We start from the raw sequence: 15041 nt of genomic DNA, 5'->3' as shown, positions 1-15041 counted from the left end.
AAAAACCAGCTAATTGGTTTATTTAGCTGGGTACCTACCTATGCTGATTTAGCTACATACCACTTGAAGCTCAGGTATGCATTTTTAAGCTTTATAACTGAAAAAAGTGAAAGGCACTGTGCCCCTTACATCCAAGGGACCATGACAAATAAATTTTCGGGGGACAAAGGAAATGTCATCTCTTAGAGGTCACTCAAAATGACTGGTATTTGGCTTATTATACAAAAACTTCAGGGTTACATCATCATTGTTTATATCTGTCATCCTTCCAACATAATACTTTTTGTCAAAGTATACTGCATTGTATTTATTCACAGGAATGTTTCTCTGTACATCTGAACAGTATTCTTCTATTCACTTTTCTGTTTTGTGTTTCTCCCCTTCCACCTGTGATATCTTTCTGCCTGGCTCCTCTTCACTCTCACTGTAGGATATATACTATGGGTGCTAGTCCTTCTTCCTCTACATCTTTGTTCTCAACTTCTTCAGTCATCCTTTTCTTTCCCTGACCTTTGTTTTGATTTTTTTTTTTTTTTGGGGGGGGCATTTCTTTTTCTCTCTTTTCCATTTCCTCTATAAATTCATCAGTTGTTATAACCCTTGTTACTGGAATTATTCTCCTTCGAACTTTCTTCCCAGAAGCAGCCGCAATCGATCTTACTGGAGGCCTCCTAACTGCAGCAGCAAGGATGTCTTCAAAATCTGACTCATCAGTTTGATAACAGAGGTGGACCACAATCACCCCAGCAATGAATTTCGACTGAGGTGATTATGGTCCAAAATTGAAAATTGATAAAAAAAATAAATAAATAAGGAAGAGCTAGAGCTTTTCTTACTGTTTTATGTAACATTAGCAACAACAAACTGTTATATGACAATTTTTATAGAGACTGACCCATTCAATTTTACGTAGCAACAAAGCGCTGATTTTGTAAACAAAGTTCGTTGGCAAGTTTGTTTTGCTCCATTTTCGTGATATTTCCTTTCTGGTTCCTCAATTCTGTAACACATCGAATTTCACATTCATAATCACCCTGCATATGTGAAAATAGGTGCTTTACTACACTGGGTGTTCAAAACTGCATATGTGTTACATATCTAGATAACAGTGACCGAAAATGGAAGGTGTACCAAATCAACCTCGACCACTTGATGGCCTGAATCACCCATGTCGACGCTATACAATGCTCCACCAGATTAGTGCACCCAAGGTCTAGGTCTCCGGTGGAAAAGACATCAGCAAACTTCATCAGCACCTGTCCCAACTTCAGCACTTCTGAGTCATCCTGGCATTGACAACTTCTTAAAAAAAGGTCTTGTAAGTGGTCTTGCAGATACCCACCTTCTTTGACAACACTCCTTTTACAAGCCTTCCTCTGATGCCACTCAGGGTCCACTGCCTGACACAGTCCCACAATTTCTCCCTCGTTGATCCTCTGTGGTTCACGGGAGAAATAGGCCACCACAACAGGCACTTCACCTGCACCTGCTTCCATAAATGTTCTCCCCACCATCTCTGCGACCTTCGTCTTGCCCTGTACATCAGGCTCCACTACCCCTAGACAGCTGTCAGAAGAGTCACTCACCTTGTACTGGAGCAATAGTTCTGATTCTAGGGGTATCACTGTAGTGAGGAGCATCCTCACCTCGCCACCAGAACTGGTACGTCTCACTGCCATGACTGACTTTCCTCGAACCTTCAGCTTCATGGAGCAGAAGTCCCATGGACATCAAATAGTCCAAGCCAAGAAGGCATGAATCGTTCATCCCAGCTACATAGATTGGAAACATGGCCTCTTGCCCTGCCACTTCAATTCGAACATCCAAGAGTCTCTTCAGTTCTGCGCAGCACCCAGTTATGCCATACAATTATTCTGATGACTCAGGCAGATACTGATGATGTAACTCATCAGGCCTCACAAAAGTCTGCCCTGAGGCTGAATCAATCACCAGGGAACATTTCTTTCAGTCTACTTTTCCATCAACTTGCACACTTTCGATCACAGTTCTCTTGCATTTTATTGTTGGTGGGGCTACTTGGGAAAAAGCTGGCTGGTGTTTGCCCCTTAAAACCAGCCTCCAGTATTTTTCTGCTTCTTTCTGGTCTTCTGCAGCCTTCTTCTTATCCTCTTTTTACTTCTTTGGACACTCCATACTGAAGTGTCCTACCTCACTACATTTCGGACACTCTTTTGATACCACTGTAAATTTCCTTCCACTGGTTTGTTCCTACTCCTTCTTCCATATGTAACAATCGTCCTTCTCGTGTCCCAGCTTCCCGGAGAACCAGCAACCTCCTTTGGTCTTCTCCTGTTCCCTCTTCCACTTGTAGCAGTCCTCTTTCCTATGTCTTGGCTTTTCACAGTACCTGCAACTTCCTTCTAAATTTTCTTCTGCTTCGTGTACCTGCCCCTTTCTTGCCTTGAATCCTGCACTATGACCTGCCTCAAAAGTGGACGTATTGGACCTGATGTAGGACTCAAATTCTAGAGCCTGGCTTCTGAACTTCCATCCTTCTTGGTTGTGCCTGCTTCACTTGCACTCTCAGCTCTACACTATCAAGAACTGGTCCCTCAGAAGGATAGCCAACAGGTTAGGTGCTGCTCCAGTGTACACCTGGTATGCCATACTCTCCAGGTCATGAGCAAGTTGCTGTAGGGATTCTCATTAAGCCAGTACACAGCTCCGGAATCTTGCTCTGTAAACCCCAGTCTGGTACAAGGTTCCATATCTGTGCTCCAGTATTTCTACTAAGGACTGATAACAGCTCCTCGTCTCTGCTGACATTTGGCCCAGAATTTCCATTGCGGCACCATTGAGGCTAGTAGCAAGCTGCACTGCTCTCTGCCTATCATCCCAACCATTCTGATCAGCAAGTAACTCAAACTGTGCACAGTAAGCTTCCCAAGATACTCTACCGTCAAATTCCTGAGGTTTCTTTTTAACTGGATCCCCATTATAGCCATGCACTTCACTGGTCTGGGGACTAGAAACTGGGGCATCATAATTAATTCCAAGACTTAAAACTTCTGTATTCTGATTATTCAACCCTGTAATGCTACCTTTAGATGTTTGTGATTCGTCAAAAGCCACCATACACTGTTCATTCTTTTCATATGCTCCCTGTACACTAACCTGAGGCTCAGCAGTGCAATATTTCTCTACAGCCTCAATTCTCTCACTAATTATCTTCAAATGGCCGTCTCCATGCTTCAACTGGTCATCTACATGCTATCTGCACTCTCTTACTTTTCCCTCACTAATGTTCAGCTGGTTGTCTACATGTTGCCTGCACTCCATCATATTAATGCTTACCTCATACTTCTGCTGCACTAGCTGATGCTGTTCTTCCTTCATTTCCCCCATGAAAGCATCTAGCTGCCCTTGCTCCTTCAGTTGTAATTCTCTCTGTTGCTCCTGTAATGACTCTTGAAGCTGTTTATATTGTTCTTTTTGTTCTTCATTTTGTGCCTCTAGTTGTTCACTGTGCTTGCAATTGTTCTTTTCTTTTTGTCCTTCACTTTGTGCCTGTAATTGTTCTTTGAGTTCTTTTTGTCCTTCATTTTGTGCCTGTATGCCTTCAATCTGTGCTTGTAGTTGTACACTTTGTGACTGCAGTTGCACACTTTGTGCTTGTAATAGTTTAACGATTGCCACCAGGGACACTTCCTCCTCCTGCCCAGCTCGGGACCTTGTCTGCATGCCCCCTTGCTCCATATCGAAGATTAGACTCACTGCAGCACTTGATCCACACTCCTGACACCAGTGGTATGTCCCCGTCCCACACTGCCACAGGCTCCACCAGCAGCATCTCAGTATAGCAAGGACGTTGCCCAGTGAGTTGTTATTCCAAAAGGCAGCCTTACGGTGTACAGTACACAAGATCAGCGCAGGTGTGGTGAATAAACACTGGCTTCTAACGTTCACTATCTTTATTTTCCAGATATAGTGGGGCACCTTAAGCCCATTTTTTGGTGAAATTGTTACACACCGGAAGAAAGCACCAAATTTGGTACAGTTAAGCCTCAGGGGATAGTTATTCGATTTAGAATGGATACCACAAAATTTCACCTTGTGATGCCCTTCAAAAGCAAGGTCAAGGTCACAATGCTGAAGTAGCAGAAACAACACGTAATTAGCCTTTTTTGGAGAAACACATTAGACAGGAATACAATGAATGGTACAATATTTAGCATACGCACAGACAATACCATCTTACGCTGTTGTAGTTGCCTTGTACTATTTGTCTGTCTGTCGGTACCTTATTACATATATCAAATTAATTAGGTTCTTTCTTTTCAGATATACAAAATGAACTGGGAATTGTGCATTATTTGTGGTGAACCAGGTGGTGAACTGTATTGTCGTGCTAATATCCATATGAAAATTGAGATACAGGTTTATCAGAACATTCTCCAGAATGTTGACCAGTTTAGAGAACTTGATGCAATGCCCACCAAGATTTCCTTCAAAGGTGATGCAGAAACGCTTGCAGCCAACAAGGGAAAGTGGCATAAAGCATGCCACCTTAAGTCTGCAACTTCAAAACTAGAGAGAGTACGGGAGCCATCTGTGAAGAAACGAGAACAGAAAAACAAGTCAGAGAGGAAGTCCTTATGAAAAGCATTGGGAAGCCCTGACCATGTACAGGGCGCAGCAGAAAAAACTCCCATATTTTACACAGTCACTGGTGGGGCGCTAGTGAAGTTAGGCAGGTGGTAACGGTGTCTTCATGTAGCTAATGGCTTACCGTTTCCTTTTCAGTCCTCATCATTGCTTGGACCGGTGCACACCGAGCGTTTTCTGTTGAAACATTTATCAAGAATGGTGAATCTGTAATTGCGACACAGAGAGCTTTTCGTACTCACTTCAGGTTATGTCGAAATGATGCTGTTCCAGATCGAAAATCCATACTGCTATGGGTTAGAAATTTCAGAGCCACAGGTCTGTAAAATTCTCCTGACAGTCCAATCAGACAGTTCCAAAGCAGAAGCATGTTTACGGGCTGAACGTCTAGGACAAGGGTCGGCAACCTTTTCAGTGCGAGGGCCAGAGAAAGCTTCTAGGAATAGCCTGCGGGCCGGAGTGCCAAAGAGAACCCAAAAGGGACAGTGTACAAAAATTTTATAGAAAAGCAGGCAAACCAGCGACAAGATTACAAGAATTTTATTGAAAAACATGCAAATCACTGACTGCCAAAAACAGTCTGTGACAATATAAAAAATATATATATAGAAAAGCAGGGAAACCAGTGACTAGATTGCAAGAAATTTATTGAAATACATGCAAATCAGTGACTGCAGAAAACAGTTTGTGACAATATACAAAAATTTTATAGAAATGTTGTTGTGAGCTTGGAGGATGGGTGAAGTGGGTGAATGAAAAGAGAGAGAGAGAGAGAGAGAGAGAGAGAGTAGCAGCATGAAATGCACTTTATATTATCCACATTCCCTAATGATAAAAATACATTTCAGACTAAGAAAGTTTGATGCATACCTCTTCTCAGTACGAACTCCTACGCCACGGAGACCGGCCGCTGGCATGACCGTTACTGACTGGTGAGGGAAGGCTGCTCATGGGACGTTACATGTAATGCAGAGTTGCCAGATGCCATGATAGTGGCCAGTCCCACGTCGGTGCCTCTCGACATGATTGCGTGTTGCCATGTAGTCATTTTCTCCCTGGTGATTTTCCGTGGTGCTTCTGTGGTAAAGATCTCAGTCATGCAAATTTGCCCCGCGCTACCCGCCCCAATCACGTCGCAAGGCGCCAACTTACTCATTTAGTTGGCTAGGCTGTTGCGGGCCGGATTGTTATATAAATATCAAGCAGGGTGACAGGCCATGAGTTCGGACTCTGCGGGCCGGATCTGGCCCGCGGGCCGGAGGTTGCCGACCCCTGGTCTAGGAGATTGCAAAACAGACTGTCTCAGAGTCTGGACATTTTCTGGAGTTCAAACGCTCTGAGGTCTTCCAATTGGCTTTCTTTTTAGCGCTGAACCTGTGGCTCTGAAATTTCTAACACATAGCAGTATGGATTTTCGATCTGGAACAGCATCATTCTGATGTAACCTGAAGTGAGTATGAAAGCTTTCTGCATCGCAACTACAGATTCACCATTCTTGATAAACGTTTCAACAGCAAACGCAAGGTGTGCACCGGTCCAAGCCATGATGGGGACTGAAAAGAAAACGGTAAGCCATTAGCTACATGAAGACACCGTTACCACCTGCTTAACTTCACTAGCGCCACACCAGTGACCGTGTAAAATATGGGAGGTTTTTGGCCGCACTCTGCACAATGCATCTTATTTTGCCAGGACGTTAGCAAATTACATGAATGCTCAACTATGACCCTCGATCAAAAGCTTAGGCAGCTGGCAACTGAAATGCAGGATGCAGGATTACTACCCAGACTTGCTGGAGGGGATTTGGTTGCCGTCGAGGCAAAATATCACAAGGATTGTCTGACCCAGTACACGAATTGGTTTTGGAGTTTTCAGGGAGTCGACCATGGATCCGATAATTTAAATGAAAAATTTCGGGAAGCACGTGTGTTTACTGAACTCGTGTCATATACTGAGAGCTGTGTTGAGGTAGGGACCTATATTTTTAAATTTGTGGAGCTTCACAGCCTCTATGTTCACCGTTTGGATGATTTCAACATAACAATGACAGTCAACAAAACACAACTCAAAGACAGGCTTTTGGGACACTTTCGAGGCCAATGCCAGGTTCAGTCAGATGGACGGAATAAATTGTTCCTATTCAATGAAGGGTTAAAAGAGCTGCTTAAAGAAGCCATTGACTCAAGGGACTATCAGGCTGATGCACTTGCGATGGTAAAATTCATTAAATCTCTTCGTCAAGATGTCTTTGACTTCTGTGGATTTCAGTTCAAGGGCAAGTTTACACCTGGCTGTCAAAGTGACTCTATGCCAACAAGTCTAAAGACTCCAGTCTCCTTGCTGCTCAGTGGAACATGGGTATAACAACAGAGCACTCCAGAGTCGCAGGCATGCCTAACAAATTGCCAGTTCATTTTATTCAACATGCACCATATATCACAGGGTGATAAAATGCGTAATTCAAAGGACAGAGAACCTCCCCTGCCCCTTACTTGAGTCTCCAGACACACACACTTACCAGAAGCAAGAAAATGCTGAAGAGATTTCAAACTCTTGGTCTGAGTGTAAGCTATAACTGTGTGTTTGAAATCAAGAGTGCAATTTGTAATGCTGTTTGCAAGCATTACTCAGATTAAGGTCATGTCTGCCCCAGTCTGCTATGCAGAGGCCTTTTCAAAGATGGGACTCTAGATAACATAGACCATAATCCTTCATCGACGACAGCTGAGGACTCTTTTCACGGAAATGGCATTAATGTGCTTCAGTTTCCAACAAAAGATAACAGCAGAGAACTTTGAGAATGTATAACACTTGACTGGAAGGCTAAATCAAACTACACTTTGCAAGTGAATTACACAACTGTCTCTGCTGTGACTGGCCAGATTCGCCTCTTGTCTGTACCGCTAGTCAATCTAAAAGATATAGATTACAAGCTAGAAGATGGAAGAGCTGTTGAGAAGGTCTGGATTAAGAAAACCTCTCAACTGCTAGAGAGAGAACAGCTTGAAAGGGATGACAAGGTTGGCTGGGCTGCATTCCATGCAGTAGCTCAGACAGTACAATCTGATCCTCCTACTTTCACTGGACTGCTACCTTTGTGTACTGAGAAAGCAGCATCACTTCCAATAATAAAGCATGGCATGGAGATCCAAAGAGACATCACTGTTTACCTCAATCCTGGCCAGACACCAGTATCAGTATTTGACCATCCACATTTTGCTATTGCAGTGGTCTTGAAATAATATATTGTATCATTCCATCTCTCTCTTTGTGGTGACACTACATGTCACCACTTCGGCGCTAACATCCACCGTCCAGATTGAATACATGCTAGGGCTGTCTCATACAGGACTGGCGTATTGGTATTAGCGGGGGTATTTTTACGACATGTCGGCGGGCCTTCTAGTAGATCAGTAAAGTCTGATTTTATTGAAATTCAAATCCTTAAACTGTTCCCTGCCCCAGTTGGATTTGAACCCGGGTCTGTTAGGACTACAAGCCACCTCTCTACTGATTGAGTCACCGCCTCCCCCTAATATACTGTATATATATATATATATATATATATATATATATATGATAGGGATGTGCGTTGAGCGAGAGATGGTAATTGGAAATACGCTGTTCGAGAAATATATAAATATATATATATATATATATATGCAGGGTGGAATGGTTGTGGATAAAGCATTGATGGACGATGTGGTTGTGTCTAGGAATGTAATAGGAAGATTGTTGGATGTGAGAATTCTGAGAGGAGAGGGTGGAGGTATGTCTGACAACTACTGGTGGAGGGAAGGTTAAGAGTAGGTAAGAGATGGGTAAGAGCTAGGACGGTCAGGTGTGGCAGGGAGGTTTTGAAAGTGAGTGAGTTGGATAAAAGAGAGAAAATGATAGAGTATCAGGAGAAACTGAAAGATGAGTGGAACGCAGTGAAAGATCAGGAAAATGGCATTGTGGAGGTGGAATGGCTGTTGTTTAAGAGTGCTGTGGTGGGGCATGCAAAAGAGGTGTGTGGTGTGAGACGTGTGGGTGGTGGTGTAAGAAAAGGAAGTGAATGGTGGTGCAAGGAAGTAAGTATGGCTGTGGCTGAGAAGAGACGTGCATATGAAGTGTGGCTGCAGAGAAAGGATGAGGTGTCAAATGAGAGGTATAAGGAAAAGGGCTGTGCGTGATGCTAAAGTGGCAGCAGATGATAGGTGGGGTAGGCGGCTGACAGAGAATTTTCAACATAATAAGAAAATGTTCTGGAAGGAGGTTAAAAGGGTGCAAAAGGTCTGGGAAGGAAGAGCGCGTAAAAGCAGAGGATGGAAGGACGTTAATTGAGATGGATGCAGTAAGGAAGAGATGGGCAGAGTATTTGCAAAATTGTTAAATGCAGAGGAGGAAAGGGTGGCTGAGATTGTGGAGGATGAAAGGGTGCAAGGAATAAATGTGTTGGGAGAGTTGAATGATTCTTTGATCATGAAGGAGGAAGTGGAGAAGTCAGTAAAGGAGATGAAAACAGGGAAAGCTGCAGGTATGGATGGGTGTGCTGTGGAATGTCTGAAGGGTGCTGGAATGACTATTGTTGACTGGTTAGTAAGATTGTTGAATGTGTGCTTTGTGAAAGGTATGGTGCCAATTAACTAGGCAAGTGCTTGTGTGGTTCCACTGTATAAAGGCAAGGGTGATAAGTATGAATGTTTTAGGGGTATAAGTCTGTTGAGTGTTGTAGGTATGGTGTATGGTAGAGTGTTAATTATGAGAGTTAGAGAGGGTACAGAGGGACTGATTGGTGATGAGCAGTGTGGCTTTAGGAGAGGGAGGGGATGCGTGGATCAGGAGTTTGCTGTGAGACAAATGTGTGAAAAGTATTTAGCGAAAGCCAAGGATATGTTTTGGGCATTCATGGATTTAGAGAAAGCGTATGATAGAATTGATTGGGAGGCTTTGTGGACTGTTTTAAGATTGTATGGACTTGATGATGGGTTACTAAAAGGGGTGAAAAGTTTTTATGTAAATAGTAGAGCATATGTAAGAGTGGGAAATGCTATGAGTGATTGGTTTCCCGTGAGAGTGGGGCTGCGACAGGGATGTGTGATGTCACCTTGGTTGTTTAATATTTATATGGATGGTGTTGTAAGGGAGGTGAATGCAAGAGTTTTAGGTGGAGGTCTGAGTCTGGTGAATGTTGATGGTGGAGAGTGGAATCTGAAGCAGCTGCTGTTTGCAGATGATACTGCACTGGTTGCTGATTCAGAGGAGAGATTGAGACAGTTGGTAGAGGAGTTTGGAAGGGTGTGTGAAAGGAGGAAATTGAAAGTTAATGAAAATAAGAGTAAAGTGATGAAGAGTACGAGGTTGATAGATGGTAGGGGGATGAATATAGTTTTGAATGGTGAGTTGCTTGAGGAGGTAGAGTGTTTTAAATATTTAGGGTCACATGTTGCTGTGGATGGAAGAATAGGTGCAGAAGTGAAGTTTAGAATGAATGAGGTAGGTAAGATGCTGGGAGGAATGAAAAAAGTGTTTAATGTCGTTTGCTTAGAATGGATGTAAAGAGAAGGCTGTATGAGGGTGTTGTGGTACCAATGCATTATATGGGGCTGAAACATGGAATATGGGTGTAGCAGAGAGAAAAAATTTGAATATAATGGAGATGAGGTGTCTGAGGAGTATGAGTGGAGTGACGCGTATGGATCGAGTGCGAAATGATGAAGTGCGAAGGAGAACTGGAGTTGTTCGGGAGATGGCTGGTAGAGTTGAGCAGAGGGTGTTGCGACGGTTTGGGCATATGGAGAGAATGGATAATGAGCGATTGGTGAAAAAGATAACTAGATCTGATGTGAGAGGTGTGCGGATGAGACGGAGACCACGAATAGGATGGATGGACAGTGTGAAGAGAGCGCTGGATGCGAGAGGGATGTCTTTTGAACAAGGAAGAGTGGCTGTGCGTGACAGAAATAAGTGGAGAGAAATTGTGAATGAATAAATGATGACGCAACCCTGAGGGGATATTCTCCCGCATTTGGTCTGATCAGCTAGTCAAGGCAGGTGCGTGTAAGGAGATGGGTCTATTATGATGTGGCAGGGGTAAACCAACTCTGCTGTCGGGCCCTGCTGCGGATGTCACTGATTGCACTGCGCAGTTGACCCTTGTGTGGTGTGGTGCGGTGAGGTTCTGTCCCTTCTCCCCTTTGGGGTTAAGATGAGAATGAATGTGTTTGAATAGATGAGTAAATGGGGAGTATGTCGTCCTGTCTCGGCTACCTCCCTTTCCTTGGGGGAAGCAGCCTAGGTATATAGATAGATAGATAGATAGTGGCCTTGACATACCAAATGCAGGGTATCCCTTCTGAAAATATCATGGGAACCACATTATATAAGATTTATGGCCTAAATCTAAGTATTTCAATAAACCTGGCTCCTATGTAAACTGAAAGCAATTAGATATAAAAAAAAAAATAGTTTGTGAGGATCATGACCTTGACCTTGATTTTCAAGGTCACCCAAATGTCCGATGTCTTGGCACCCCTTTTAAATCTAATTAATATGCCCCTGAAGAAAATGTGTACTAAATCTGATGCTTTTTTTCAGTGTGTAACGATTTCAGCCTTTAGGTGGTCCACAAATAAATACACTTAATGTTTACCAACTTCACTTCACTATTTTGACAAGTACCGACAATATACAAACATTGCTAACTGGACAGACACTGCACTGACACAGAACTACACTCAAACTGAACTGAAAACAGACAGAAACTGCTTTAGTCTCTTCCCCATCCTTATATAAGCTTGCTATATTCTAGAGTGTTCTACACCCTTCGACAGTTCTCGTATATTCCCTAGAGAGCAACGGTTACAACAGTTACCATCTCAGAGACATCCAAAACATGCCAGAGTTTTCTTACACTGCATAACACTCTAAATTATTTAGCACACAAACTTAACCCGTCCCGTCCCAACCAATTTTCCACCACTGACTCCCCCTAATCCCGACCAATTTTGGAAAAAAAAATTTTGGGCTCAAACCTCCACTTTTGATGAGAAACATCGAAAATTCATAGAGAAATCATTCATCTGAGGTTTAAATTACTCGATACAGGTAGAACTTCCCCTTATCTTATTGGGTTTTCTATCAGTCTGGCTCCAAAGAAAACGAGTTCTATGGGAGGTTAACTATTCCACACCACACATAAACGGCATTTATTTATTTATTTGGTACGAATTTATATGTAGTACGAGAGTATATTGGTTTTCACACAGTAATACAGGCAATATAAACAATGTTTCACTCACCAAACACAACATACCTGACCGTTTTGAGCGACATTACCTGATCATCATTTGTGACTATTTCTTCCTCTAATGCTACGTAAACTTTGTCCTTCACATTGTCATCGATTGGGGAATCACTCCAGCCTTGAATTTCGTACTGTGGCATGACATGGCTTTACTGGTTGTGTCACTGGTAACAGGTGAATAGCTGAGATGATGGCGTGCGAGGGGGGTGAGGTCATGCAGGATAATGCATTGTCCCTGCCTGGCATCTTGTAGAGGAAGGTGTCCCGTGTATACATACCAAAAATCACGCACGAAAATTGAAAAATGTGCAAATGATAGACCTTCCAATTGCGGCATGTTTATATATGTCAACGGGAGTCACAGTGACAAAACGTTCAGAAGTATATATGCGTCAATGGGCCACGGCGGGTTAAATTACATAATTTAATAAGCAATCACATAAATAAAACATTATACAGAAAAACAGCACACAAATTAATGTACAACTTACAAAATAACTACACTCACAAACAGCAGCCTAACTGGCAACACTGACTTGCAACGGAACCACGAGAAACAGTGAGAAACTTCTGGTAAATCCTGCTTCTCAACAATAGATTGTATATGTGTGTGTTGTCCCAGATGACTAGCTGATGAGTGTGACTGTAAATGTGTACAAGGGGAAGGGTAATGCTCGGAAAAGAGGAAACTATAGAGCCATAAAGCTTTGGGATCAGATAATGAAAGTAATGGAGAGAGTTCTAGAAGGTATGATTAGAGATAGAGTGAATATTGATGAGATGCAATTTGGGTTTATGCCAGGCAAAGGAACCACTGATTCCAAATTCATTGTTCATCAGCTTCAGAAAAATATATAGGAAAGAAAAGAGATACGTACTTTTTATTGATCTGGAGAAGCTCTCTGACAGAGTCCCTTGGGAAGTGGTGAAGTGGGCAATGAGAAAGCTTGGAATCGAGCAGTAGCTGGTTAGAGCGGTTATGGCCATGTATGCGGGTGCGCACACCCACGTGAGAGTGCATGTTGATTTTGAGTGATGAGTTTTCCATGAATATTGGTGTGCATCAAAAGTCAGTCTTGAGCTCCTTATTGTTTATTATGGTGCTTGAAGCCCTCTCACATGACTTGAGAAATAGTCTTCTGTGGGAGATGTTGTATGCTAATGATTTGGTGTTAATTGCTGTGAATGAATGGGAGGGGGAGGAAAGATTTAGGAATTGGAGATATGATACGAGGCACAATTGCTTGAAAATAAATGTAAATAAAAAAAAAGAAAGGTGATAATATCTAGGGTTGGTGGGAGTACTATCATGGAAGAGGGAGAATAACCATGTGCTGCTTGCCACAAGGTCGTGGGAAGTGGTTTCATCTTGTGCAGTGTTTATGACAAGTGGGCACATAAGAGGATGTAGTGGTATAAAATGTAGACTGCGAGGAGATAATGTTGATTTTATGTGTGCAGTTTGACGCCGAGAGCATGTGGAGATTGTTATGTGTGAAAGAACTGATCATGCTGGTCAGTCTCTTGAGTGTGTGAAGGAGTTTTGTTATTTGGTATGTGGTGGAAGTGGGGCTGAAGTTTGCTATGTGGCTACAATAGTGTGAAGAGTGGTTGGATGAAGTCCGAGGAGCTGTTACCTCTCGTGACACTGAAAGGGCTCTCCCTTCGTGCTAAGGGATCTTCGTATGCAGCAAATGTTAGGAGTGTAATGTTGTTTGGTAATGTGACCTGGGCAGAAAAGGAAGGAGATATTCGTAGGCTTATGTGTACAGAAATGACAGTGCATCCTTGAATGGGACGACTGGGGGGGCTAGGTTTACGATGGAGGGTTGAGAAGGATGGTATTGCAATGTATTGGTGTGATATGGATGGGTAGAGTGAGATGTTTTAGGCATGTGGAGAGGATGAGGATGGGGGAAGACAATTGGGTGCAGAAAGTGAGAAGTGCGAACGTTTGAAGTAGGGTTACGAGAGACAGACCGAAAAAGACCTGGAACGAGGTCATAGTGTGTAACCTCAGGGATAAGGGAATGACAAGGGATGCTGCCAGAGATCAGGCAGCATGGAGGGCCGCCATTAGGTGACCATGACCGACGCATACAAGAGTGTTGGATCTTTTATAAATGAAACAACACGAAACGAAACGAAAAGAAACAAGTGCATAGCAGGAACATGCAGAGATTAGACACAATGATTATCGCTACTTTATACCAGACTAATAGTTTTAAGAGCTTATAATATGGGGTGGGGGAGTGGCTGCAGCACTATTACCCTGAGTTCTCTGTTTATACAAGCACTGGTTATTTGTCATATTCACTATGTAGGGAATGGGACTTCCTATTTTTATCCGATTGGCATTTTATGCGTTTTATGATGTGGTGTCTGGTGTGGGTGAGTGGTGGTGGGCGTCTGGGGGGAGGAGGGAACAAAACGAGGGTGAGGGAGTAATTTGAGGCTAAAATGTGTGTGTGTGTGTGTGTGTGTGTGTGTGTGTGTGTGTGTGTGTGTGTGTGTGTGTGTGTGTGTGTGTGTGTGTGTGTGTGTGTGTGTGTGTGTGTGTGTGTATGGGAAAATATACACTCAAACATAAAATACACCCTAGGAACTGATTACAGATAATGGAAGAATAAGCCATGAATTTCCAAACATGAAGTGCAGCAAAACAGACAAGTAATGACATCAGTGAAGAACATGTCAAGAAGGCTCAGTGAACAGGCTTGTTTTGTGATGGTAGACTTGTAACTACGAAATATATTTATAGTTTTGTAGATATTTCCCGTTTATTATTTTGGTGGTGCTCTGGAAATCTAATTAAAATGTCAGTTCAGTGTTCTGGGTTTTAGAAACAGGAAGGAAGACATTCAGTATCACCTTTTTTTTTTCTTCTTCATTTTCGATTAGCATACAACACATTCATAAACATACAACACATTCATGTAAATTATATGATAATTAATCAGCAAAAAAAAAAAAAAACGCTTACAAAAAGTAGAGAAACATTTTTTTTTTTTTTTTTTTCATAACGTAGAGAATCCTTGCATTTAGAGTTAGGCATCCATATTCTCATAAAGCAGCATAAACACATGCAACAAGTAGTGAGAGTGGGTGTATTTGATGATGACGCTGG

The 15041-nt window shown here is 42.6% G+C and overlaps 1 protein-coding gene across 1 annotated transcript in view; it reads right to left on the bottom strand.

Moving 5' to 3' along the window:
• Nucleotides 1-5988: 5988 nt before the first annotated feature.
• The window catches only part of LOC145396151 (cocaine esterase-like), a 90584-nt gene continuing 81531 nt past the window's right edge, over nucleotides 5989-15041 (bottom strand). Inside the window, exon 11 of the mRNA XM_080269593.1 lies at nucleotides 5989-6179. Coding sequence (XP_080125719.1) covers nucleotides 5989-6179 — 191 coding nt within the window. The remainder of the gene's footprint in view (nucleotides 6180-15041) is intronic.

This window comes from Coenobita brevimanus, chromosome 35 (assembly GCF_032717465.1).
Source record: "Coenobita brevimanus isolate Jiangsu-jjx chromosome 35, ASM3271746v2, whole genome shotgun sequence".
Classification (NCBI taxonomy): domain Eukaryota; kingdom Metazoa; phylum Arthropoda; class Malacostraca; order Decapoda; family Coenobitidae; genus Coenobita; species Coenobita brevimanus.
This window is presented reverse-complemented; position numbering and strand designations above follow the sequence as displayed.